The sequence below is a fragment of the Condylura cristata genome, unplaced genomic scaffold (genome assembly GCF_000260355.1).
Source record: "Condylura cristata isolate star-nosed mole 26May11 unplaced genomic scaffold, ConCri1.0 scaffold00040, whole genome shotgun sequence".
Classification (NCBI taxonomy): Eukaryota; Metazoa; Chordata; class Mammalia; order Eulipotyphla; family Talpidae; genus Condylura; species Condylura cristata.
Window position 1 is genome coordinate 5,607,769 of NW_004567141.1, and position 23,029 is coordinate 5,630,797.

At 53.3% G+C, this 23,029-nt stretch overlaps 3 protein-coding genes across 6 annotated transcripts; 1 reads left to right on the forward strand and 2 right to left on the reverse strand.

The window, feature by feature from the left end:
* The first annotated feature begins 137 nt into the window (after window positions 1–137).
* RRNAD1 (ribosomal RNA adenine dimethylase domain containing 1) lies at window positions 138–6,602 on the forward strand. The gene is made up of 8 exons (XM_004693854.2): window positions 138–539; window positions 3,243–3,367; window positions 3,508–3,700; window positions 4,099–4,161; window positions 4,336–4,479; window positions 4,850–5,334; window positions 5,752–5,936; window positions 6,275–6,602. The coding sequence occupies exons 1-8, from the start codon at window positions 429–431 to the stop codon at window positions 6,394–6,396; spliced, it is 1,428 nt and encodes a 475-aa protein (XP_004693911.1). The 5' UTR covers window positions 138–428; the 3' UTR covers window positions 6,397–6,602.
* A 365-nt stretch (window positions 6,603–6,967) lies between these two features.
* MRPL24 (mitochondrial ribosomal protein L24) lies at window positions 6,968–11,907 on the reverse strand. 2 transcript variants are annotated; one of them, XM_012733231.1, is made up of 7 exons: window positions 11,287–11,907; window positions 10,045–10,144; window positions 8,120–8,323; window positions 7,946–8,041; window positions 7,645–7,748; window positions 7,284–7,414; window positions 6,968–7,177 (listed from the first exon to the last, which is right to left on the reverse strand). In XM_012733231.1, exons 3-7 carry the CDS (start codon window positions 8,300–8,302, stop codon window positions 7,041–7,043), a joined length of 651 nt encoding a protein of 216 aa, XP_012588685.1. In that variant the 5' UTR covers window positions 8,303–8,323; window positions 10,045–10,144; window positions 11,287–11,907; the 3' UTR covers window positions 6,968–7,040. The 2 variants fall into 2 exon arrangements, with proteins under 2 accessions (XP_012588685.1, XP_004693912.1); XM_004693855.2 differs by lacking the exon at window positions 11,287–11,907 and having other exon boundaries at window positions 10,045–10,284.
* A 1,094-nt stretch (window positions 11,908–13,001) lies between these two features.
* On the reverse strand, window positions 13,002–22,456 carry HDGF (hepatoma-derived growth factor). Of its 3 annotated transcripts, XM_012733403.1 has the most exons (7): window positions 22,049–22,456; window positions 16,014–16,090; window positions 15,711–15,849; window positions 15,203–15,272; window positions 14,867–15,052; window positions 14,459–14,676; window positions 13,002–14,324 (listed from the first exon to the last, which is right to left on the reverse strand). In XM_012733403.1, exons 2-7 carry the CDS (start codon window positions 16,018–16,020, stop codon window positions 14,318–14,320), a joined length of 627 nt encoding a protein of 208 aa, XP_012588857.1. In that variant the 5' UTR covers window positions 16,021–16,090; window positions 22,049–22,456; the 3' UTR covers window positions 13,002–14,317. The 3 variants fall into 3 exon arrangements, with proteins under 3 accessions (XP_012588857.1, XP_004693913.1, XP_012588858.1); XM_004693856.2 differs by lacking the exon at window positions 15,203–15,272; XM_012733404.1 differs by lacking the exons at window positions 15,203–15,272; window positions 22,049–22,456 and adding an exon at window positions 18,730–18,818.
* Between the last annotated feature and the right edge of the window lie 573 nt (window positions 22,457–23,029).

A 23,029-nucleotide genomic window follows, 5' to 3' on the forward strand; every position in this document is an offset into this window, starting at 1 on the left:
GGAGGTACAACTCCAAGGTGTGGGACGGCTGCGACAGCGGGACCTGCGGCGCGCCGGGCACCGGCCTCACTTCCGGGAGAGGAGGGACTGTACCGGGAGGGGGCGGGCCAAGCTTCGGGCCCGGCCCTCCCCGTGAGCGCGGCGCCCGCACGCTCTGTGGCGTCACGGCTCTGGCACCGCGCCTCACTGGCCGCCCGCGCGTTCTCCTCGGCGCTGAGAGCCGTCGCGACCGATGACGTGAGGGCGCCTCACGCGTGCCCTCCCCTGGTCTTCCAGCCCGGCCAGGGGAGCGTCGGGGACCGGCCTCGGAGCTGCTTATTCTCAGCCCGCCTGCCCTGCTCGGCCTGGGTACTGGAGCTTCGGTGGTGCTGACCCTGGTTCCTTCTTCGCAGTGATCTCCTTCCCTGCGCCACGGACTGGAGCCCGGGATGCCGGGCATCTCCGCCCGGGGCCTGTCTCACGAGGAGAGGAGGCAGCTGGCTGTGAACCTCACCCGAGTTCTGGCTCTCTACCGTTCCATCCTGGACGCCTACATCATCGTGAGGCCACAGGGGTGTGGGCGGGGTGCCCCAGTGGTGTGGTTGGCAAGGTGCCCATGGCAGGGAGAGAATCTGGCGAGTTAATTTCTGCTCTTTTTTCACATAAGTTTTGGTCTGTTTGTACAAGAAGGGGTTTAAACTGGGGCAGCCCCCCTCTTTTCCATACAACATAGATAGTAATGTTTTTAATATCCGAAGTAATAAAACGCATGAACATATGAGCCATGGCTACATTGAACTCTTATAGGAACGTGTGACATGTTCTAAGAACACACCTGTTTATTCATCCAAGCTTTGAATAAGTTTCTGGTATGTAGTGAAATGGACACTTCCAAGTTCGGAATCAGACTAGAATCCTAGAAACCCTTAACTCTGATAACCATGGGCATTGAAGGGAGAAAAAGATCCCTCTTAGCTTGGTGTCTCAGCTGTGAAATAGAGCCATGTGTGAAGGATCATTATGAAGAATAAATGAGATGGTGTATAAACAGCACCAGCATCCACTGAATTATTAAGCCCCAAACCCAGAAGCCATCTTATTTTTTTAAAGATTATTTATGCATACAAGAACTGGGGTACAAGCCAGATGTGGGGTATGTGTGTGAAAGTATTCACCAGAGACAGTGGGGATCCACTGCTGAGGGAGCAGCAGTTGGGCGGGACAGGAGAAGTCTACTGTGCCATGTGGGTCACCTCCCTGGCCAGGGATCAAACTCATGCTGCAGTGGCTGCAGATAGCTTCATAGTGCTTTGCTTTGACCCATTGCCACACCAGGGAAGGCCCTCAGAAGCCATCCTTGATTCTTCAGCAAATCCTTTTGACCCTACCTCCAGAACAAATAGTGACTTCATACATTTATCTGCATCTCCTTGCTACCAGCTAGAGCCAAGCCACCATCATCCTGCTTACTCACTACTTCAAAACTGATCTTTGTGTTTATTTCTTGTTCTTCACAAAATAGATTGATCTCTTTAAAATGTAAAGCTGAGGCCCAAGAGTGCCAGGGGTTAAAGCCCAGCACTTTAAGTGAGCAGCAGCCCCTTCAGCACAAGGTTGATCCCCAGCCAGGGACCTGACCCACATGGCCCAGCAGACCTCTCCTGATCGGCACCCTGCTCCCCTCAGCAGTATACTTCATCCATCTGTCTGTTCTGCTCCCCACTCTGTCTCTGGTGAATCAGCTCAACACCTGCGCTCCTCTGGCCTATATCCCAGTTCTGCATGCATAAATAAATATTTTTTAAAAATCTAAAGCTGAGTACAACACTCCCTTAAGTCCTTCAGGCTTTCACAAAATCTAAACTCCTTATCATTACCCATAAAGTCCTACATGATCTACTCCCTGCTGCCTCTTGAACGATTACATTTCATTCTCTCCCACATTAACTAAACCACACCCCTACTTGTTCTTATGATTTCTTTCCACAAATATAGGCACTTAGGCCTTTGCCATTGGTTTGTTTATAATTTTTCCTCCACAAAAGGAAAGAGTGGAATGGTTAAGAGCAGGAACACAAATTGGGTTCAAGTCCCAGCTTTGTTACTTACTAGCTTTTTGACTTTTTCATTGCTGTGTTCAGTTTATTTATGAAATGCAGGGTAAAAGTGGTACTTACCTCTTAGGATTGCTTTGAGAAGTAAATGTTTTCATACATGTAAAACGTTGGGAACAGTGCCTAGTATATTAAAGTACTTCATAAGTGTTTTCTATTGAGGTTTGCCTCACCTCTTTTTTGAGATATAATTGATGCATAACATTTGTTTCAGGTGTATGATATGTGATTTAATATTTGTATGTATTGTAAAATGATTACCACAGTAACCCTAGCCAACATCTATCACCATACACAATTACATTTTTCTCATGCTGAGAACTTTTTTTTAAAGATTTATTTATTTATGCTGACAGAACTGGGATATAGGCCAGAGGTATGGGAGGTGAGAGGATTCACCAGAGACAGAGTGGGGAGTAGAACAGGCAGATACATGAAGTACACTGCTGAGGCGAGCAGCAGGCAGGTCAGGAAAGGTCTGCTGTACCTTGTGGGTCAGCTCCCTGGCCGGGGATTGAACTCCTGCTGCAGTGGCTTTGGAGAGCTTCACAGTGCTGTAACCTGTGGCGCCACCAGGGACAGCCCCAATGAAAATATTTTTTTGAAGATTTATTTGTATTATGCATACAAGAATTGGGGTGTAAGTGGGGGGAGGCAGTGGGGGGTGAAGCAGAACAGGTGGGTCTGCAGAAATATCCTGCTGAGGGGAGCAATGAGCGAGACAGAAGTCTGCTGCACCATGTGGGTTAGCTTCGTAGCTGGGGATCAAACTTATGCCACAATGGCTGGCAATAATTTGACAGCACTGAGACTAACCCCTGTGCCACCAGAGAGGCCTCATGATGAGAATTTTTTTTAAGATTTATGCATACAAGAACTGGGGGACAGGCCAAAGGTGCAGGGGGTGGTGGTCGTGGTGAGAGGGTTCACCAGAGACAGAGTGGGGAGCAAAAGAGGCAGCTGTACTGAAACACACTGCTAAAGGGAACAGCAGGCAAGACAGGAGAGGTCTGCTGCACGTTGTGGGTCATCCCCTTAGCTAGGGATCCAACTTGTGCTGCGGTAGTTGCAGATAGCTTCATAGTGCTGAGGATGGGATTAGGAGAATGCAGCCCATAGTGGTCTGTTGATTGCTTCTCCCCTCTGCAGGAATTTTTTACAGACAACTTGTGGGGCACACTTCCTTGCTCATGGCAAGAAGCATTGGATGGACTGAAGCCACCACAGCTGGCCACACTGCTGCTGGGAATGCCTGGGGAAGGGGAAGTAGTCAGGTATGGGCAACGGGGCCTAGTGCTGGGGATTCAGAATGCTGAGCTCCACAGCGAGCCATTGCTCAGTCTCACGGGCTTCCTGGGGTATAAACGGGTGCATCTGAACAAGATGGAACTGTTCACTGCCTGGGCTATCTCAGGTACACGTCGGTGTGGCCACTCACCCTGCTGGCCCTGAAGTCCACAGCCTCTGCTCTGGCCTTTACGCGGACGCCTGGGTTTCAGACCCCCTCAGAGTTCCAGGAAAACCCCAGCCAGAGCTCCCGATTGACAGCACCATTTCGGAAACATGTCAGACCCAAGAAACAACATGAAATTCGGAGGCTGGGAGAGGTGAGGAGATGACTGTGGTATCTGGGAGCCTGTGGACTCTTCAGTCTGTGGGTTACAAAAAATGTGTGAACCTCATTCCAGACCTGCAAGCAGGTGTGCTGTGTTTTGGGAGGTTTCTTTTCCTCTCGGGTTGGTTAGTGGCTCAGTTTCTCTCCTGGTCTCATACCTCCAGTCTGCTTAGTACTTCCCAGTGGGCCTCTTGTGTGGAGACTGAGTCACTGAGAGCATCATGGAGCTGAGCCTGAGCCTGGGGCCTGCAGCCCCATTTTGGTCTCTGTGTGTCTCCTAAGGTACCCTCTGCACACCTTTCCCTGCATCTTTAGCTCCTCCACCCTTGTTTTGAACATTTGCCCTGGAGTCGGCCAATGGCTGAACAACTTTGTTTCCTCCTCTTTCAGTTGGTGAAGAAACTGAGTGAGCTCACAGGCTGCACCCAAATTGTGGATGTAGGCTCAGGCCAGGTGAGCCAGTCCTCTAATGACTAGCACTGTAGAAGGCAGGTTTATCTGCTCAGAAAGGCAAATGCCAAGGAGTGGTGGAAGTAGGCAGGGAGAATTTAAGCCCGCGGGGGGGGTCCGGCAGCCAGGGGAGAGGTGCTGAGCAGGGCTGTTTCCACCCCCACCTTGTGACTCCAGGGCCATCTCTCCCGCTTCATGTCCCTGGGGCTGGGGCTGATGGTAAAGAGTATCGAAGGGGATCAGAGACTGGTGGAGAGAGCCCAGCGTTTGGACCAGGAACTCTTGCAGGCTCTGGAGAAAGAAGAGAAGAGGAACCCACAGGTAGGCCAGCCCTTCCTGCAACTAAGACTGAGATTCTACTTTCGAGTTCCTCAGCTTGACATGGTCTGCTCCAGATTTCAGCTACTCCTAAGATTTCGCTTTTGCAAAGCTTCCTCAAGTCTTAGAGGCACTTTCTGTTTACACAGTATTTCCACACCAGTGTATCTTCTAACTTCACTGTGAAATGGGTAGTGAGGACATGGGTTCAGATGAAGTTACAGCAAATCATGACTGACCCAAAGCTGATTGCCCTTGGTTTTAAGGCTCAACTGTCTGCCACTCCCTAGCTTCCCCCACCTTCCTCTGTGACCTGAGGTGACATGGGGACAGAGAACAACTGTCCCATCTTTGTCCTTCCCTGCCTCCACAGGTGGTCCAAACTGGCCCTCGCCTCTCTCCACACCATGTGGTTAGCTGGGTAGACCCCACCACCTTGTGTGAGGAGCTCCTGCTTCCACTGGAGAACCCATCTCCGAGTGGGGCACGCTTGTTGCTGACAGGCCTCCATGCCTGTGGGGATCTGAGCGTTGCCTTGCTGAGGCATTTCTCCTGTTGCCCTGAGGTGGTGGCCCTGGCCTCAGTTGGCTGCTGCTACATGAAGCTGAGTGACCCTGGAGGCTACCCACTAAGTCAGTGGGTGGCAAGGCTACCAGGCAATGAACTACCCTACAGGCTTCGGGAAGGGGCCTGCCACGCGCTGGAGGAATATGCTGAGCGGCTGCAGAAGGCAGGCCCTGGCCTCCGAACCCACTGCTACCGGGCAGCTCTGGAGACAGTCATCCGACACGCCCGGCCTGAGCTCCGACGGCCAGGGGTGCAAGGGATCCCCAGGGTCCATGAGCTCAAGATTGAAGAGTGAGGCTGGGGAAGGTGGGGAGGTGACGGGGCATCTACTGAAAGTCTGACCCCCTTTGATAACCTCACTTGTTAAATACCCTAAAGAAAATCTAAATGTACCCGGGGCGGGGGGGTGGGTAACTCTGAGTTCTCTGACTGGGGCAGGTTCTCAAAATTTTAAAATGAAGTTGTTAACTCTTATTGGGTGATCATCAAATTTTAAAAAATAAGATAGTGGTAAATAGTCAAATCTGTCTGAAAATAAATTTGGGGACCAATTTATTATTGGACAGACAGCTGTCAGCCAGAGAAACACTTAAAATGCTTTTTAGGGTAGCAAATCAAAGTTGGAATCGAATTAGGGAATGGACAGCCTGGGTGGGAGGGGAAGGTTCCCAAAACCAGGCTGAGTGTTGTCTATGGCTGACCCCACAGGTATGTGCAGCGAGGGCTACAGCGGGTGGGGCTGGACCCACAGTTGCCACTGAATCTGGCTGCCCTTCGGGCCCACCAGGCCCAGGAGAACCGTGTGGTGGCCTTCTTTAGCCTAGCCCTTCTGCTGGCCCCGCTGGTGGAGACGCTGATTCTACTGGACCGACTGCTCTACCTTCAGGAACAGGGTGAGGGTGTCCTACTGCAGGGACACAGGGCTGGAGTTCTGGGGCTTCTTCAGGGCTGAGCCCCAACACCTGTGAGGGTCATTTCTGGGTGATTCCTGATCTGCCTTCAGAGTCCTTGGGCGGTTGGGGCAAGGGAACTTCTTCAGTCAGCCTCTGGCGGTGACTTAAGCAAGCATCCCTGCGTGCTTTACATGGGAACCCTGCAGTGCCCAAAACCTAAGAGAACGGGGTTGTTACTCTCTACAGGGAAAAAGGACTCTGCCTGTAGCCCAAGCAGAAGGCAGGTCTAAAAGTTGACCTTATTTCCATCATCCTGAGTAGCCCTACATTTGTCCCAGGCTTCCATGCTGAGCTCCTGCCCATCTTCAGCCCTGACCTTTCACCCAGAAACCTGGTTCTAGTGGCCACCAAGAGGCCTCTGGGCCAGGCCTTCTCTGTGCTGGAGACTGAAGACAGCTGACCAAGCCTGAGGAAAGTGTATCTCGACTCTGTCTGCAGCCACCCCAACGCCATAGTGGGTGGTGGTCTGTACCTCCCACCCAGAGATCCAGCGTCCTGCATCCTGCCTGGAAGTATGGTTCCCCATTAACCTTCACCTTCATACCTTTTTCCTCCCTTCCTGTGTTATGTCATGTGTAAAACTAGTTTTTAACTTATTAAAAAACTGTAACCTTCATTTCCTTCCTGTCTCTAGTACATACAGAAAAACCAGATGTGTACCCTCTCCCAGGTCTTGCAAAGGCACTACAAATGGGTCTCACACACAAACCTCCACTGTCCTCCATAATAGGCGGCATCGTCTCACACACATGGAGGGACCCTTTCTTTCCCTCTGGCTTCCAGCCCACAGTCTGCAAGCCCTGTCCTCTACGAGGGCTGACTTGAGGCTCGCTAACTTCACCCAGGTTGTCATGGTATCAGGACAGATGCTCCCTCCCTTGAGTCCCTAAAATCAGTACATCCTAATTAGGGGTGTCAGTCCACTAGAAGACAGCAGCTGTACACAGAGAACAATAGAGAACAATGCAAGGCTTTATTGATGTCTGAAGAAGCAGAGGCCCAGCCAAGGCAAGACAAGCGGAGAAGCTGCTGTCTCCAGACTCATCAATACCAATAGACTTTCTTGTGTCTCCGAGTCTCCTTGATCCCCATTGCCTCCATTACCTCCTCCTCCAGTGTTTTTAGAGAGGGCACATAGGTTCTTTCTAGAGCATCTTCCACTGATGTATCTTTGGGGCCATCTATTGAGATAGAGGAGAAGATGCATGAGAGAGCTTAACATCCCTTATTCCCATTCCAACCACCCTCATCCCAACTTTGCGCCCCACGCCCCTTGCCCAAGCTCACCAATCCATGTTTCAGGGATGATACCATCAGCTCTAGGAAAGTCAGGTTTGGGGATAATTCTTCCTGATCTTGTGGAGACACGTACCCGCTCTCCTGCCTCAGTGAATCTCCACTCTACCTCCGTGGGTTTCCTAGAAGACAGAAGAGGTGAGTCTGGCCGGGAAACCACTATCTTCCTGCTACCCTCCAACCTAAAAGTCAATTGCTGAAAACACTAAGGTCACCATCTTGTTTGAGACCACTACAAAGTCATGTCCATGAGATCCCCCTCTCATTTTCCAGGGCACCTAGCCAACCATTCCACTGACAACCGTCCACACTTGCATGGACTCAGGGTGGGAAGAGAGCCCCATATGCTTGCCTGTCCATGGGATCCACGAGTTTGACCTGGTGGTGAAGCAAGGGTGCTTCACTCGGGACCATGGTTCCCCGTGTATCCTTAGTTTTGCCAATGTAACGGTAATGCTGCCCAAAAGAGAGGGGGGATCAGAAAGTAAGATATGTGCACAGGGCTTGCCTCCCACTGCTCAGAGCATTCAGTTGAAACTAAAAAAGTCAAAGTTCAGCTGTACTGGTATCCTCAGTTGTTTAATGCCACTTGAGGTACTCTGAATGGAACTGAAAAGTGAAATAGGCACCCCCGGCCTTCACGCTTCACTTACTGTATTCAGTCCCTCAAGGACCACCCAGTTTCGCTGCCGGATAACTTGAACCACTTTGCCCTGCTTCCCGGCATCCTTGCCTTCTAGGATCTCTACCTGTGGAAGACACGAGCGTCATAATGGACAACCCTTGAACAGAAGCCCCCTCCACTCTCCTCTGTCTTAGGTTCTCACCCTGTCCCCACAGAACAGGTGCCAGTCTTCATCAGAGATGGGTTCCACAGCCACCCGGCGCCGCCTGATCCCTGGAGGATTCCTCTTCTTGTCTGCCAAGGATCCTGGGCGGTTCATCCCATAGCGGTAGTTGGGGGGCAGAGTGACCTTGGATGCCAAGGCCATTAAGGTAGAGAGTCGCATGGCTGGAGGCTGAGAAATCCCCTGGTAAAAATGAATTAGTCCACAATGATCAATGATTTGATCAATTGTGCCTACATAAAGAAGCCCCATAAAAATCCTTGAAGTACAGAGTTCAAAGAGCTTCTGGGTTGATGAACACATGGAGGTGCTAGGAGGGTGGCATTTTCGGGGAGGGTTTGGAAGCTCTGTGCCCTTCTTGCCTACTTTGCTCTACGCAAATCTGAGTTATATCCTTTTATATAAACCAAAAACTAAGTAAGTAAACTGTCCTCTTTAAATAAAAAAAAAATAATTTATTTATGCATACAAGAACTGGGGTATAGGCCATAGGTACATGGGGTTAGAGGATTCACTAGACAGAGTGGGAGTAGAACAGGCAGATTGACTGAAGTAAGTTGTTAAAGGGAGCAGTGGGACAGACAGGAGCAGTCTGCTGCGCCATGTGGGGCAGCTCCCTGGATGGGGATTGAAGACATGCTGAAGAGGCTGATGATAGCTTCATAGTTCTGACTTTAACCCCTGTGTCACTAGAGAGGCCCAGTATACTGTCCTGACTTCTGTGTGAGTCACACTAGCAAACTGTCAAACCTGAGAATGTCATAGAAATCTCCAATTTACAGTTGTCAACTGGTTAAGGTGGCAGGAAATGGCTGAAACTACTGATACAGCTTAACCTACTTTTCACCTTGAGCTGAATGCTCTGAGCTGTGGAGGCAAGCCCCTTTTGCACATCTTACTTTTTGATATCCCCCCCTTTTGAATCCAGATAACCACCTGGGTTTTTGGTATCTGAGGTGGGGTAGTCTTGTGGGACTGAGCCTATGGAGTGTGACACTGTGCAGGTAGTGTCCAGAACTGAACTGAAATAGACATTTGCCAGGAGTCACAAAATTGCTTGGTATTGGGGGGAAAAGTACTTATATTTGGTGGTCAGAAGAACTGAGAGCAGAGCAGGGTATAAAAGAGGGACAAAGTTTCCCTTTAATAACAAAGAAGTGGGGGACTCCCTGGTAATGCAAGGGCTTAAGTATCAGCACTGTCAGCAACCACAGCAGCACCAGCTTGATCCCTGGCCAGGGAGCTGATCCGCATGGCACAACAAACCTCTCCTATCACCTGCTGCTCTTCTCAGCAATGTATTTTAGTCAATCTGCCTGTTCTGTTCCCACTGTCTCTGGTGAATCCTCTTACCCCCGAACCTCTGGTCTGCACCCAAGTTCTTTTATGCATTCTTGTGTAAGTAAAAATAAATCTTAAAAAAGAAAAAAGGACAAAAATGGTAGTATGATTTCAACAATATGTCTCTTGTTGAAACTAGATTCAAATTCAATAAATAACATTTTTTTTTGTATAGTACTGGGGTGTAGCCAGAGGTGTGTGGGGGGGGGTGAGAGGATTCACCAAAGACAAAGTGGGGAGCAGAATATGTGGATTTACTATAATACACTGCTAAGGGGAACTGTAGCGAGACAGGAGAGGTGTGCATCATCATGTGGGTCAGCTCCCGAGGCTGGCATCGAACTTGGGCTGCAGCAGTGATAGCACTGAGATTTAACCCCTATGCTACCAAGGATGACCAACAGATGATGATATTAAAAGAACATTAAGAAAAAAAGAGAAATCGTCTGGACAGCAAAAGACCCAGAAGCTTGGTGGCAAAGAAGCAAGAGAGGAACATTTTTTAAAGCACTTACTCCACTGCTCAGTGGACCTTATTTCACTGAATCCTCATAAACTATTACCTTTACTTTAAGATGTGGCAGGAACACAAGTTTACTTGTCCATGGTCAGAGGCTACTGCGTAGGAGAGCCGGCAAATTCACTTAGAGGTGACTTCAAAGTCTAAAAAATTCATGGAGGCCAGGGATTATGCTATCTAGCTCACCCCTGAATTCAGTAGGGCTTGACACATAGTAGGTACTCAGTTAAATAAGTGCAAAGGGTAAGAAGAAAACAGAGAATATAAGAAAAGAAAGGCAAAAGGCCCAAAGGCAGGCATTTCAAAGGGAAGACAAACAGCAGAGAGAAAAACTGGGTTAAAAATGTCCCAAACCACCTAGGCTCCTCAGGAAATAATCATTCCGCCCTAGAACAGCTTCTTTTCTAAAGGAAAAGGACCTAGAACCAGACGTCAGCGTTTCTGGGCCCTAAATTTGCCAAATAACTTTGTGTCCTAAGACTCTCAAATTTTTTTAAACAGTTAATTTTTTCCCCCAAAGATTTATTTATGCATAAGAACTGGGGTACAGGCCAGAGGTGTGTGTGGGGCGGGGAGAGACAGAGTGGGGTGCAGAAACAGACTAATCTAGTGAGATACACTGCTGAGGGGAGCAATGGGCCAGACAGGAGTCTACTGCGCCATGTGGGTCAGCTCCCTGGCCCAGGTTGGAGGTCAAGTTACAGCTGCTGGCCATAACCAGTCTTTAATCAGTGCCAGTAGGGAGGGCCCTGTTAATCTTATTTTATAGCTGAGAATGAGGAGCCCTCCTGGTGATGCAGCGGGTTAAAGCACAGCACTATGATCTGATCTGCAGCCAGTGCAGCAGGAGATAGATTCCCCACAAGGGAGCTGACCCACATGGAGAGGCAGACCTCTTCTGTCTTCCCCCTCCTCCCCTCAGCAGTGTATTTCAGTCAGTCTGCCTGTTCTGCTCCCCACTCTGTCCCTGGTGAATTCTCTCAAACTCCCCCCTCCCACCACACACACACCTCTGGCCTGTATGCCATAAATAAATAAATCTTTAAAAAAAAAAAAAAAAGTGAAGTCTAGCCTACAAGTACAAATAAAATGCACTACTACTGCATAAGGAGCTCTGGACTGTGGTCTGAGGAAGGGGGTTCTAGCTCCTGCTCCATCATCACCTTATTCCGTGACCCTAGGAGCTTAAAATTTCACATTGCTTAACACATTACAGGGTTGCCAGGGTCATTCAAATTGTTTTAAATGTAAACAAAGCAAGATAACAGAATGAAAAGTATCTTACCGGTAAGTTAAAAAGTATTCTGATAGAGGCATAAATATTTAAGGGAAGCAAACATCTTAAAGTACTTGCTTTGGGGGAGAGGAAGAGGAGTTTCCTTTGCACCACGTTCGCATTTCCTAAAACACCACTGGTTATCTGAGCAGTGAGATATCGGCTGGTTTTTCTTTCCTATTTCTCGGTATGAAAAACGCCTGATGTCACTTTCAATGAACACTGAACCAAAGGCCCTGAGAATTCTCCTTCAGGTTCAGCAAACGCTCAGGAAGCGCTACCACGTGACAGACCTAAACCAGGGACCTTCACTCCTTCCGGTACGAGGCCCTAGGGCGGCTGACAGGATCTTTTTCTAGACAAGGGCACAGGGCCTGACCAGCCTCAGCATTCACCCAGCCTGACCCGACAGAGTCAATCTTAAGGCCCAACACTCCTGCGCGGGCCCGCCAAGAATCCCCTAACCCGAGCCACTGCGGGCTGGGCTCTGGGGATCACAGGAGCCGGTCCCCTAGGCCTTTGCTTCTGTCCCGACACCCCGGAAAGGCGGGCGCCCCTCGCGCAGGGAGGCTTTCGCGAGGCGCTCTGGGGCCCGCGTGCACGACCGTGAGGTGGGGCGTCTGCCACGGCCCCAGACGACAGAGCCAAAGGCCCGAAGCAGGGAAAACCGGAGCGACACCGAGCTACGGCCGAGATGAATGACCGGGACGCCCGGCCCGCGCCGAGCGGGCCAGAGCCGCCCACAGTCCGACGCGCCGCCTCACCTCGGCTCTCAGCGCCGCCCCGCGCCGCCGCCGGCTCCCCGCGCTGGCCCGAGCCCCGCCCGCCGCCGCCTGCTTTCTGGGGAATGTAGTCCGAGGTCGAGCGGAAGCGGGCGCGGGGCCACGACCAGGCAAGCCGGGAACAGGAAACTGAGGCGCGCAGGAAACAGGGAGGCAGGAGCGCCGAGAAGCAGGTCGGGAGTTGGAGGCGAGGCAGCGTAGGCTGCCGCGCCCGGCCCTGAGCGCGCAGCTCCGTGTGGAGGCTGCCGGGAGTTGTAGTTCCTGGGGACGATGGCTCCATTTTCTAGAGGATTGGCTTCCCAGCCCAAGCCGACCTTCCCTTTCTCAAGCCTGAATCCTCTGCCCTCCCCGCCCACAGTCCTGGCTGGAGGGGGCCAAAGCTGATCAAAGAATTGCTGCGTCTTCCAAAGGAGAGGACCAAACGTGTGCCCTGACAGTGGCAATGATCTAGACACAAAATGTCAGCTCTGGAAGGAACTAGATGGAATCCAGCCCAGCACGTCGGGAGTACTGGGAGGATTGCATCCTGTCGACCTACCTCCCCCCTTCTCACCAGTTAAGGGTGGTGGTCATTTTGGGGTGTTAACGTGGTTTCTACAGCCAGCCCAAAGACCCCATTTCCAAGACCATGGTAGCTGTGGCTGGTATCACACCTTCTCACACCCAACTTCTTATGCAAACTGTTTTTTATTAAAAATACACCTTCCCAGATGCTTATGCAAGAGGCTGTATTAAATAGTATCTGGGCAGGAGAGAAAGAATGAAGGATGTAGTCTGTTCTGTGACTGCGCTGGAACAGAAACTTGGCTATTTCTAACAGCTGAGAGTAGTACCTCAATCTTAAGTTGATGGGGAAATCATTTGCACCCCTTTCCCCCACTCCCTCGTTTTCAGTTAACCAACACCCCTCCCCTCCAGCCAAAAATCAGTCAGAATCCAATGTAGTAATCAACGGGTTTTATTTTCCTAGAACTGAAATCGTCTACGGTTCTCAGAGCTAAACTTCCAAAGCTACAGTCAGCAATTTTTCATCAGAGCCCAAGGGAGAGGGGCAAGGGTGAAGGAGACAGACAGAAGAGAAGTATGATGACCTCCAGAAACAGGTTGGGGGAGGGCACTTATTTCCTGTCCTCTCAGTGGGTTACAAATTGAATCTGGTGACAACACTGAGGGGGCTAGGAAGAGGGTATGTGGATGGAAAATGACACCGGAAAGAACACCAAAGCCCCAGCTACAAAATGAAAAGTCATCAAGCCCCAAACAGAAGAGGAGCCTCCCAGTGCACCTCAGAAATGGGGCAACAGTGGGGAAGAAAGGAGCAAAGTGGGGGCACAAGAAGGGATAGGGATCTTTAAAATTTTTTTTTTGTAATTTTCTTTTATTAAAAACATTTCCTAAAAAATGTGTCTTTTCCTTTACGTCTGGGTGACATGTGACTGCAGGCTGGCCTTGAGTACTGTGGGGAGGGGGAAAGGGGCTGTTATGGATCTCCCCAGGGCTTCTCTTCTCTGGCCAGTGATCTAAAGGGGGGCAGTTACTCAACACTCCCAGCTGCACTGGGTGAAGTCAACCCTTGAGATAGCAGGTTCTTGACCCAAACAACTTGCAAGTTCCAAAATCTCTTAATGATAAACTACAACTCCCAGAATTCCTGGAGTCATCAAAAGGAAGAATGGGTGTTGTCAATCATCCAAGATTTATGGAAGGGAGCTCCTCCCTCTTAAGTTGTCCCATTTCCCCTGAATCTAGGCAGTTGGGGTAACAGGTGTGGGAGGAAGGAATAGGAGCTCAAGATACTATCCTCCAACCCCAATTTGAGGACTGCCTCTTCCAAGCTCCATGAGTCCACTCTGCTGTTTTAACCTCCAGCCCCTTCCACTCCTACCTGATTCCAACCCACCCAGAGTTCCGGATACCTGGGCAAGGGGAAGAGAAGTGTCAGGGGGTCAAACAGCTGGCCCCTAAGAAACAGCTCTAAGTGAGGAGAGACACAACAGTCTCATCTGATCCCATGGAGCAGAAGACATGGCCCTGACTCAGATCACTGGGGCATGGGGGACATGGAGGTGAGGGCCAGGTGGCTTGCCCCATCCAGGTCAATCTCCAGGGAATGGATTTGGAGGGGGGAGAGTGAGTGGAAGAGGGAAGTGGGCTGGGGTAGGGAAGGGGTTCCCAGTTTGCAGGCCATGGCCAGTTTCCCCAGTAGCACCCAGACAGCAGCAGGAACGGGATGGGGGCTCCTCTTGAAACATTGGTGGCTACAGGCTGCAGGGGAGGTTGGAGGGGAGAAGGGTTAATGGTGTGGTCTCTTGGAAGCCCACCCTGCCCCCAGAAGAGGTTGACCTGTAGGTCCTCCTCTCCACAAGTGGCTGAGCCCTCCCAGCACTGGGATAACTCACCCCTCATGATCTCTGATGCCTGGGGCCTCAGCATCTTCCTTGGCAGCTTCTTCTTCCTCCTCTTCTTCCTCCTGAGAGGGGCCCCGGCCAGAGCTGGGCTCAGAAGGGGTGCTGTTCTTCTCCACCTCCACAGGGAGGGGCCTCTCACTCTCTAAGGTGGCCACCTCCTTCTCCTCTACTTCAGGGTCTTCTGCCTCCTTGGGACGTTTGGGAGAGTCCTAGGCATTGGCAGACATGAGGTGGGCTGAGTCTGGAAAGAGGACCCCAGCTACCCATCTGTACCCCCTCAGTTCTCCTTCTTGGGTGTACCCTCATCATTCCTGGCCTTCTGCTAGTTGAAATGTCCTCTGCAATGCAACTTCTTAGCAGGGGACTCCCCAGCTCCTGCACCCCAGGTAAGACAGTTACCTCCAGCAGGTCCCCCGCTCTCCTCTTCAATGCCCCCTTCTCATTCTTCTCCTTGGTCGGCTCATCAATGACCAGCTTTCCTTCCTCGTCACTGCTCCCCTCGGCATTCCCCTTCTTATCCCCATCTCCCTCTGTGGCTTCAGGCTCAGGCTCTGGCTCTTCCACAAGGCTCTTTTTCTGAGAGGACTGTAGCAGAGAAGGCAGGGGTTGAGTGGCACCAGAGCCTCTGGGCTAGGCCCCTCCCATGCCCTCCCTCAGCCACTCACTCCTTCCTTTTCCCACCTCGCCCCCACCCCCCACCCAGGTGCCCAGTCTCACAAGTGATTTGAGACCCACCTCTGTCGGATTAGCCCCAGGGTAAACCCACTGGCCGGGCAGGCAGGGCTCTGTGCAGGAGGGGGGAGGGCTGGAGCAGGAGGCAAAACCTCGGGTCAACTTCTCCCCAAAGGGAGCTTGGGACCCTTTCCCCGCCAACCCCCGCCCCCCACCCTCCCGCCTCATCCTGCCCGGCTCACAGCACCTCTCCTCCTGGAAGCCTTTGTGGAAAAAGTTAAGGCCATGGCTGATCCTCACACTATGCCCAAGCTAAGAAGGCCTGCCCCACTTACCGCCTCCATCCTGTTTTGGCCCCCCAGGCTACATAGTTGCCCTTAACCATGACTACACCCATCAAAAAACCATCCTTGCAGGAAGCCTTCCTCACCACCACCCCCCCACACCCGCTCACCCCCCCAGTCCCTGAGCTTCTACTCTGAAAGCTTTGGCATTGTGTGTGGACCCAGGCTCCCGGAGCCCATAGCCACACCTGCTTTCCAAGGGTCTTTGGGAGCAGAAGGCCACTCACCTGGTAGCCAGAAGCCTTGACAGTAGGGTTGTTCTCGATTTCCCACAGCCCCTCGCTGAACCCTTTCCTCTTGTTGGGCTTGCCAAATTTCTCCTTGGACTCCTCATAAGGGAAGAGGTCTTTGGGGCCCAGGAATGCCCTGGTGAGAGATGGGAGACTGTGCTCTCGAGCCCCTGGCTGCCTCTGAGCTGCACAGCCCAACTGCGGGGTGGGGGTGGGGGGGTACCATTACCACCTCTCTTTCCCAAAGTGGTCCTCCCATGGCCCGCCCTTCCTGTGCCCACCAGCTGGCCCCTCACTCACGTCTCATGTGTCCCAAAGAAAAAGACTTGGTATTTATTGGCTGTTGATTTCACTGCAGCCTCTGGCATCTCGTCAATCTGAGAAGATGACAAAAGTGAGCATAAGCTGTAGTCTTGAAATCCTCAATTGGGGCAAGGACCAATGTCTGGGGTACATGCGTATACACTGACTGAGAGGGACCCAGGAGATCACCGACGTAGTTCGGAAACCATTTATGTTTAGCAGTGAAACTGTTCAAGTCAGAGATGAAAGACTGAGGAAACCCTGGCGTTGTCCTCTTCATCACAAAACAAATACACCCATTCTGCCCTCCCACACATTCAGATGCTCTCACGGAGGTCCATTCTTTGCAATCACACTGACCTAACCACTGAAGCCTCTTGGTCACTCCTGCCTGGACTAAGTGGCAGCCTCTAGCTCTTCTCCATCTCCATTTTGCCCCACTTCCAGACGCAGCCAAGGATGGCTCCCTCCAAGTGGTGATCTGAGCCTTTCACTCCCTCCCGTAAGGCTTTTCAAAGCTCTGAAGCCTACCCACTCACCTCTTCTCCATAATGTCAAGGTCTGAATCGTAATGCTGCCACCAATATTTGCATTACCTTGGGCAACTTACCAAACCTCTCTCTGCCTTGATTTCCTCATCTGTAAAATGGGTATAGTCAAAGTACCTTATTGAAGTCACAGGTTTGGGAGGATCAAATAACCATCACCTGGCAGTAGTGCCTCTCCTATCCATGCCTGCTCTCACCCTCCCCCACTACGCTGTCCTTCTGTTCCCTGCTCTGGCCACAGCTATCTGCCATGATCTACCTTACTCGGTAACTTCTGGTCAGCTGTCTTCCAGCCTCAGCTTCATCGCTTCTAGCAAGTTCTGTCATCTCTCCCCACCAGGTCAGCTTCCCAGATTTTCACACAGTTGCACTTTTACAGTCACTCATATTATCAGTGGACTAATGTCTAGTGGTCTGTCTGGACCATACCTACCCTGAGATCAGAGTCTGTTTTCATTTACAGCACAGAGCCTAGCACTAAGTGCACAAAATCAGCCTGCTCTGGGTGAAGTGGATGGATGAGGACAAGAGCATGCTATCAACACCCTCCCTCCCAGTAGCAGCCTCCAAAGGCTTCTGGGCAACACTTGAAAGTCACCTGAAGCAGTCAAACTCTCACTTTACACACGAGAAAACTGAGGCCCAGAAAATTTGTCTAAAATGACATGGCAAGTTAGGCTGGGGGCAGGTCTCTGGAGCCAGATCTCAAGACTGGACCCCTGCTCCACACTCCTGGGGGCACACTGAGTGCTGTGGTGAAGGTCCAGAAGTGTGAGGTCAGGGAACTGAGAGGCAGTGACCCAGCCAGACTCTTCCAGATCAGGCCCTGGGAGCCCAGGCCAAGCTGAGCTGGGGGAGGGGGAAGGCGGGGGCCGACAACTACAACTCCCAGCAACACTTGCAGCAGCCCCAGCGGCCGGCTTCCCGCCGGACAGAGGCCAGGTGGCCATGTTGACTGGGGCCCCAGACGCAGATAGGGAAGAGACAGACAAGCCAAGGCAGTGATTAACACACGGGGACTAGGACAGAATGCCTGACTGGAAGAGGTGGGGGGATGGTCTGGGGAGCCAGAGAAGCTGGGTGGATGAAAATGAGCTGAGACACACAGAGGAAAGGGGGTGAGTTCCGGGGCAAGAAATCTGAGGGGCATCTTGCTCCAGGCATGGATTCTTCAGGGTCCCGGGCCCCTCCCCCCTGGCCCTATGGCCTCTGGGGACAGAGGTCCGACCCCTCCCCCCAGCACAAACTGGGCCCTCCCCACTACCAGGAGACATTGGGGTGTGAGAGCAGGGGGTGGAAAGGCACGTGGTCCCCCCCACAAACACGTTCCCCATCGCCATGACAACCGGGCCCCGCCCCCCAGGCCATTCAGCAACCAGGAATGTGACCACCCCTCCCCCCAGGCCCTCTCTCCGGATTGAGGAGGAGGGGACACTAACACACACCCCACCCCCAAGCCTGGAGTCTGGCACCTGGGTCCCTGGCTGTGCCTGAAACCTAGCTAGGACTAGAGGGCCCCAGCCCCTTCTCTGGAAGCTAGATGCGGGGAGGGGAGGAGCCACTGCTCAGTCTGGACACCTGGGTCCTGTTACCAGCTAGGTCCCCACCCTCCTCTCAGAGGGGAAGCAAAAAACAAAATAAGAGCCTCCAGGGCTTAGAGATCCCAGGAGGCAGGCCTAGTACAATAATAGCAAAACTCTTCCCTAGGCCTCTTCTCAGAGGATCTCTGAGAACCAGGAGTGGGTGGGGATCTAAGGGTCTCCAGCTGTGCATGAGGGACTCTAAACGCTGCATTCTCAGTACCCACACCTGAACCAGGGCTTTAACAGCCCGGTAGGAAGTGTGTGAGGAAGAAACTGAGGCTCAGGAAGGAGGGGGGGATGTGAGAAGAGTCAGAAATGAGGAGCCAGGAAGTTCTCTTAAGCAAAGCAGCCGCCCTCTTTCCCGTGGAAAGCACCTCAGAGGTGGCAGAACGATGTGACAGAGGACCCAGGAGACCACCAGTCGACCAGACTCCCGGGTGGTGGAGAAACAAAAGATGGATGGGAATTAAAAATAGACAGAACAAGACACACCAGATATGCCTGCCCTGCTGACTTCAAGCCAAATGACGGGTGGGTCCAGAGGAAGGAGGGGGGCAGGGGCCTGAGCAGATGGGAACCTACCCCGAATGGGTTGCTCCACCGCCACCTCACACCTTGAGTGTAGGCACAAGTGGGTGAAGGGCCAGGAGGTGTGCTCTCGTCACTTCTTAGTGCAATTTCCAGCCTCCAGCCCAAAAAAAAACAGGAAAAAGCTCTGCTGTAGTGGACCCTCCATTCCAGGACACAAAGAATTGTCTTTTCTTGCATTTGGAAGGGGAGGGTGGCTCTTCCTCCATGGAGGGATATGCAGTCTCAGGGGAGGCCTGTCCCCTCAATAGACATGTGTCTCTCAGGCGGTGCCTTTATATCCAAGCTGTGACTCAGAACAAGTGAGCCACAGCTAAATGGGTCAGGGTGGGGCCAGATGAATGTTGGGGACCCCATTACACCCCCTCCACTGGCCAACAGGGAGGGGACACTGTTTACTTCTCAGTCATTCTAGGAATCCTGGCATGTTACTTCTAGCCTGGGGTCCAGCTGACCCCATCCCTGTTCTTCTGAATTTGCCTGAGCACATGAAAACCCATCCTTCCCCCTCCCCCAACCCACAAATCCTCTGAGGTCACCCTTTAAGGAATTAGAAACTTCCAGGCAGAACACCTCTCCCCCACCCAAATCTAGGCCTGGGTCTCCTGCCCAGTTCATGGCTGAGTCCATTCTGAGTGCCAGTCAGGGTTTTTCTGATTACCACACCCAGGGCCCAGGCCTGACCTGACCCAGGAACCGGAAAATCTGGGACAGGAGACAGTTGGGGCTCAGGGAAAGTGTGGCAAGCCCAAGAGGCAAAAAAGAGAAGGGGAGGGCCAGAGGGAAGAAAGATGGGTGAGGCCTTCTTGCTGCTCAGGTTTTCTGGGATTGTGAAACAGGAAGTAGAGAAAGGAGGAAGGAACCTTGGGGGAAAAAATCCCTAAGTCCTGGAGGTTAATTGTTAAGTACTTAGAGATTCATTCCCCCAGGAAGTCAGGCTGGAGGAAAAGGAACAGGAGGTTAAAGATGGGAGTCACTCCATTCTACAAGGGGGCATGGCCCCTGAGGCTGGATCTCTAATCTTACCCAAAATCATCCATCCACCCCAGAAGTAGGGGCACCCTGAACCACACCGGGACCTTGCAAAATGAGGATTCTGGCTGCCTCCTAGAGTAGGCAGTCAGTGAGGTGTCCCAACAATTCCATCTCAGGAAGGGCCAGGTCTCTTTAGATGCTGTCATTGAGGCCTGAGACAGCATCCAGGCATGGTGAAGAGATAGATTTATCAGTACCTCTGGCATTCAAGGGGTGGAAGTATGTGGGAGACAAGAGCCTTGGGTGTATCCCTCCTCCCCATTGTCTTAATCAAGAACCAGGACACAAGCAGAGGGTGGAGCCCTATCTTTTAGGGATCCAGTCTGATGTTCCTCCCCGGACCCTAACTTTATCTCAAAGGCACAGGCCTCAACAGGGGAAGATTATACCTATGCCATCCTTCTGTCCTGGAACCCCAAGATGAAAAAAAATGGATGGCACCCAGTCCCAGACAGTGCCCTCACTACAAATGCCACCACAAACCTGAAGGTCTTTCTCACAAGGGTCAACGTGGGCCCACCTGTGTATATGCCCTTTTATCTCTTCCCTAATCCAAATGGGGCTCCCTGTAGACCACATTCCTGTTGTGCCCCCTCCCCAGGGCTTAGCACAGCCACATTCCTGTTGTGCCCCCTCCCCAGGGCTTAGTACTTTGTCCTGCCCCCAGGAGGTGGGAACAGTAGAGACCTGGGTACAGTTCTTGCCCTGACCACCAGGGCCTTGGCATTTGAGCGAAGAAGTCAGCTGGATCAAATGTGCAGGGTAAAGTACATAAGTGTTCACACAACACACACACACACACAAGATGTCCTGTGGTTGCCTCCTCACAATGCACATCCCCCCCTTCCCTAAGACAGTGAAGAGTCTCACTTCTTTTTGTACCTCATTCCCATCCCAGAGTTTCAGGTTTCTAGAAGTTTCAGGGAACAGGGAACTCAAGGTTTACGAGATTAGGCACACATTTCAAGAGCGGGAACACAGTGAGGAAAGGTCTCCCCAGTTTTCTCAGAGCAGCCCCAAAGTTAGCCTGACACCCTGACCTGGACCCCAGGGAACCTGGGACAAATTTCTAAACTCAGAGCAGGTTCTGGACCAGATGAAGAGACACAGGCTGTGGTCACAACAACCACCCAAAGCCAGACGGTAGTTCTGCACTTAGCCCCTAGTCCAGAAGAGTGTTCCCTGCACCAGTCTCTGCCCACGATCTCATTCTACAGGAGTCGGCACTAGGGACTAAGTCATGCCCACGACCTAAGCACCTGAGGCCTCTCTCCAACTTTGCACTGGCGGGGGTGACATTCCCAACCTCCTTTTCGCCTTACTTCCCCTCAGTCCTTAGGGGAAACATGATGAACACCAGGCTGGCGTTTGGGCTCCACCCTCCCACCTGGCCAGGTGCTGAAAGGTGTGTGTGTGGGGGGGAGTGAAAGGCCCTCACATCGGCGGGCACAATCAACCACATGGCTGACTGGGCCATTCTGGCGGGAGAAGCTTATAGGGAGGGGGAAGCAACTCGGGCTCCCCCCACCTACCTCCACTGAGGGGCAGTCTGGACTGCACTTTCCAAGCCCGCAGGGGCCCTTGCTACCCTCCACCCCAAATTTGCACGTGCAGCATATGGAGGAATATTTTTGTGACACTGAGGAGTGAAAGGTCCCAGTGGTCCATTTCTTTCGCAGGCAGGTAGATCCCCTCTTACACCACCACCAACCATTCCTCGACCCTCCCAACTTCAACCTCTGAGACGCCTCAAACCAAAAGTTTTCTACCGCGAACTCCGCCTCCATCTATCCTTCTCTGGGATGGTATCCTCCTTAGCCATTTAACCCAGGAAGGGGAGTTTTGATCCTGGGGCAACCGTCAAGGAAGAGCCCGGGGGTCTCCAACGGGGCTCCAGAGGGGGAGGGCAGCGGTGGCGCCCGGAGGTGGATGGGAGGAGTTACACGAGGGGCCCAAATGCAACCAGCGCACCCGAAACCGCTGGGACGATGGGGGCTGGGGGCGGAACTGAGCACGCGGAGCCGGGGGCCGGGAAGTGCCCCGCGCCCCGGGTCCCCACGCCGCGCACACGCCTCTACGCGCGGACGCCGAACTCGCCAGGTGTTCCCCCGCCCCCACCATTATATAACCGGCGGGTGGGCTCAGGCGCTCGGGAAGAGTCGGAGACTCGGACGCCCCCCGCCCCGCCACCCCCTCCGGCGCGAGGCGCTAGTGCCCTGCGGGTGTTATGCAACCCAAGCCCGAAGGGGGGTAGAGGGCGGCGGGCCCCGCAGCTCACCCGGGCCGGCCAGTGTGGGTAGCCCTTCATCTTGGCGAACACCAGGTCCCCGCATTTGTACTCCTTCTGCCGGTTGGATCGCGACATGGCGGGACTCCGGGCGCCCCGGGCTCCGCGCCGGGCCGGGAAGCGCGAGCCCAAGTTTGCGCGTGCGGCGGTGGCGGCGCCGCTCCGCTCCGGCCCTCGCGCGGCCCCCGCCTCGATGGTGGCCCCCGGCCCGAGCTCCCGCGCGGCCACGGCGTCTCCGCCCGCGCGCCGCACGGACGGGGCGGGCGTGAATCGGGGCAGAGCTCCGGCGCGGTGGGTGCGCGCTCGTGCAGTTGTTTGTGTTTGAAATTCAATTGCTCCCTCCTCTGCGCGAGGCCTCTTCCTCCACCCCCCGCCCGGTCCCCACTCCTCCTCCCGACTCCCTCCTCCCTTTCCCACTCTCCTCCTCCCCCTCCGCGCTCCCTCCCGCGGCAGTTTGATGCGTGCAGCTTCTGGACGCCCCGTGCCTGCCACTGCCCGACGCCCAACCTGGAGCCGCCTGGCGGCAAGCGGCGATACAGGCGTAAGGAGCCGATCGCCGAGCACGCCGAGCAGGCTTTGTGTGCCCGCTGTCGGTGGGTGCCCACCCGCCCGCCCGGGGGGAGCTGGCGCCCGTCTGGACGGAGCGGCCTGGCGCCCCTCCCCCGGCCCCGCGGGGCGCTGACCACCGCCACCTTAGCGCGGTCCTGTGGCCCGTCTACGCGCCGTGTCCCCCTGCCCCCTGCTCCATCCCAATCTGCCGGCGCGCGCTCAGCGCGGGAGGCGCAGGTCGGCGTTCTGGGCACCGGGGTGAGAGGTGGGCACCGCGCTCAGGACCGCCCTGGACCTCGACGGGCTTACAGTCGGGGATGGCCCCGAAACGTCCGGGATTTGCGGCTTTACGACGGCCTTTGTCTAGGAGGGAAAGCTCGAGTTCGAGAGCCAGGAGGTGTCCGAGGGGCTGTCGCACCGAGT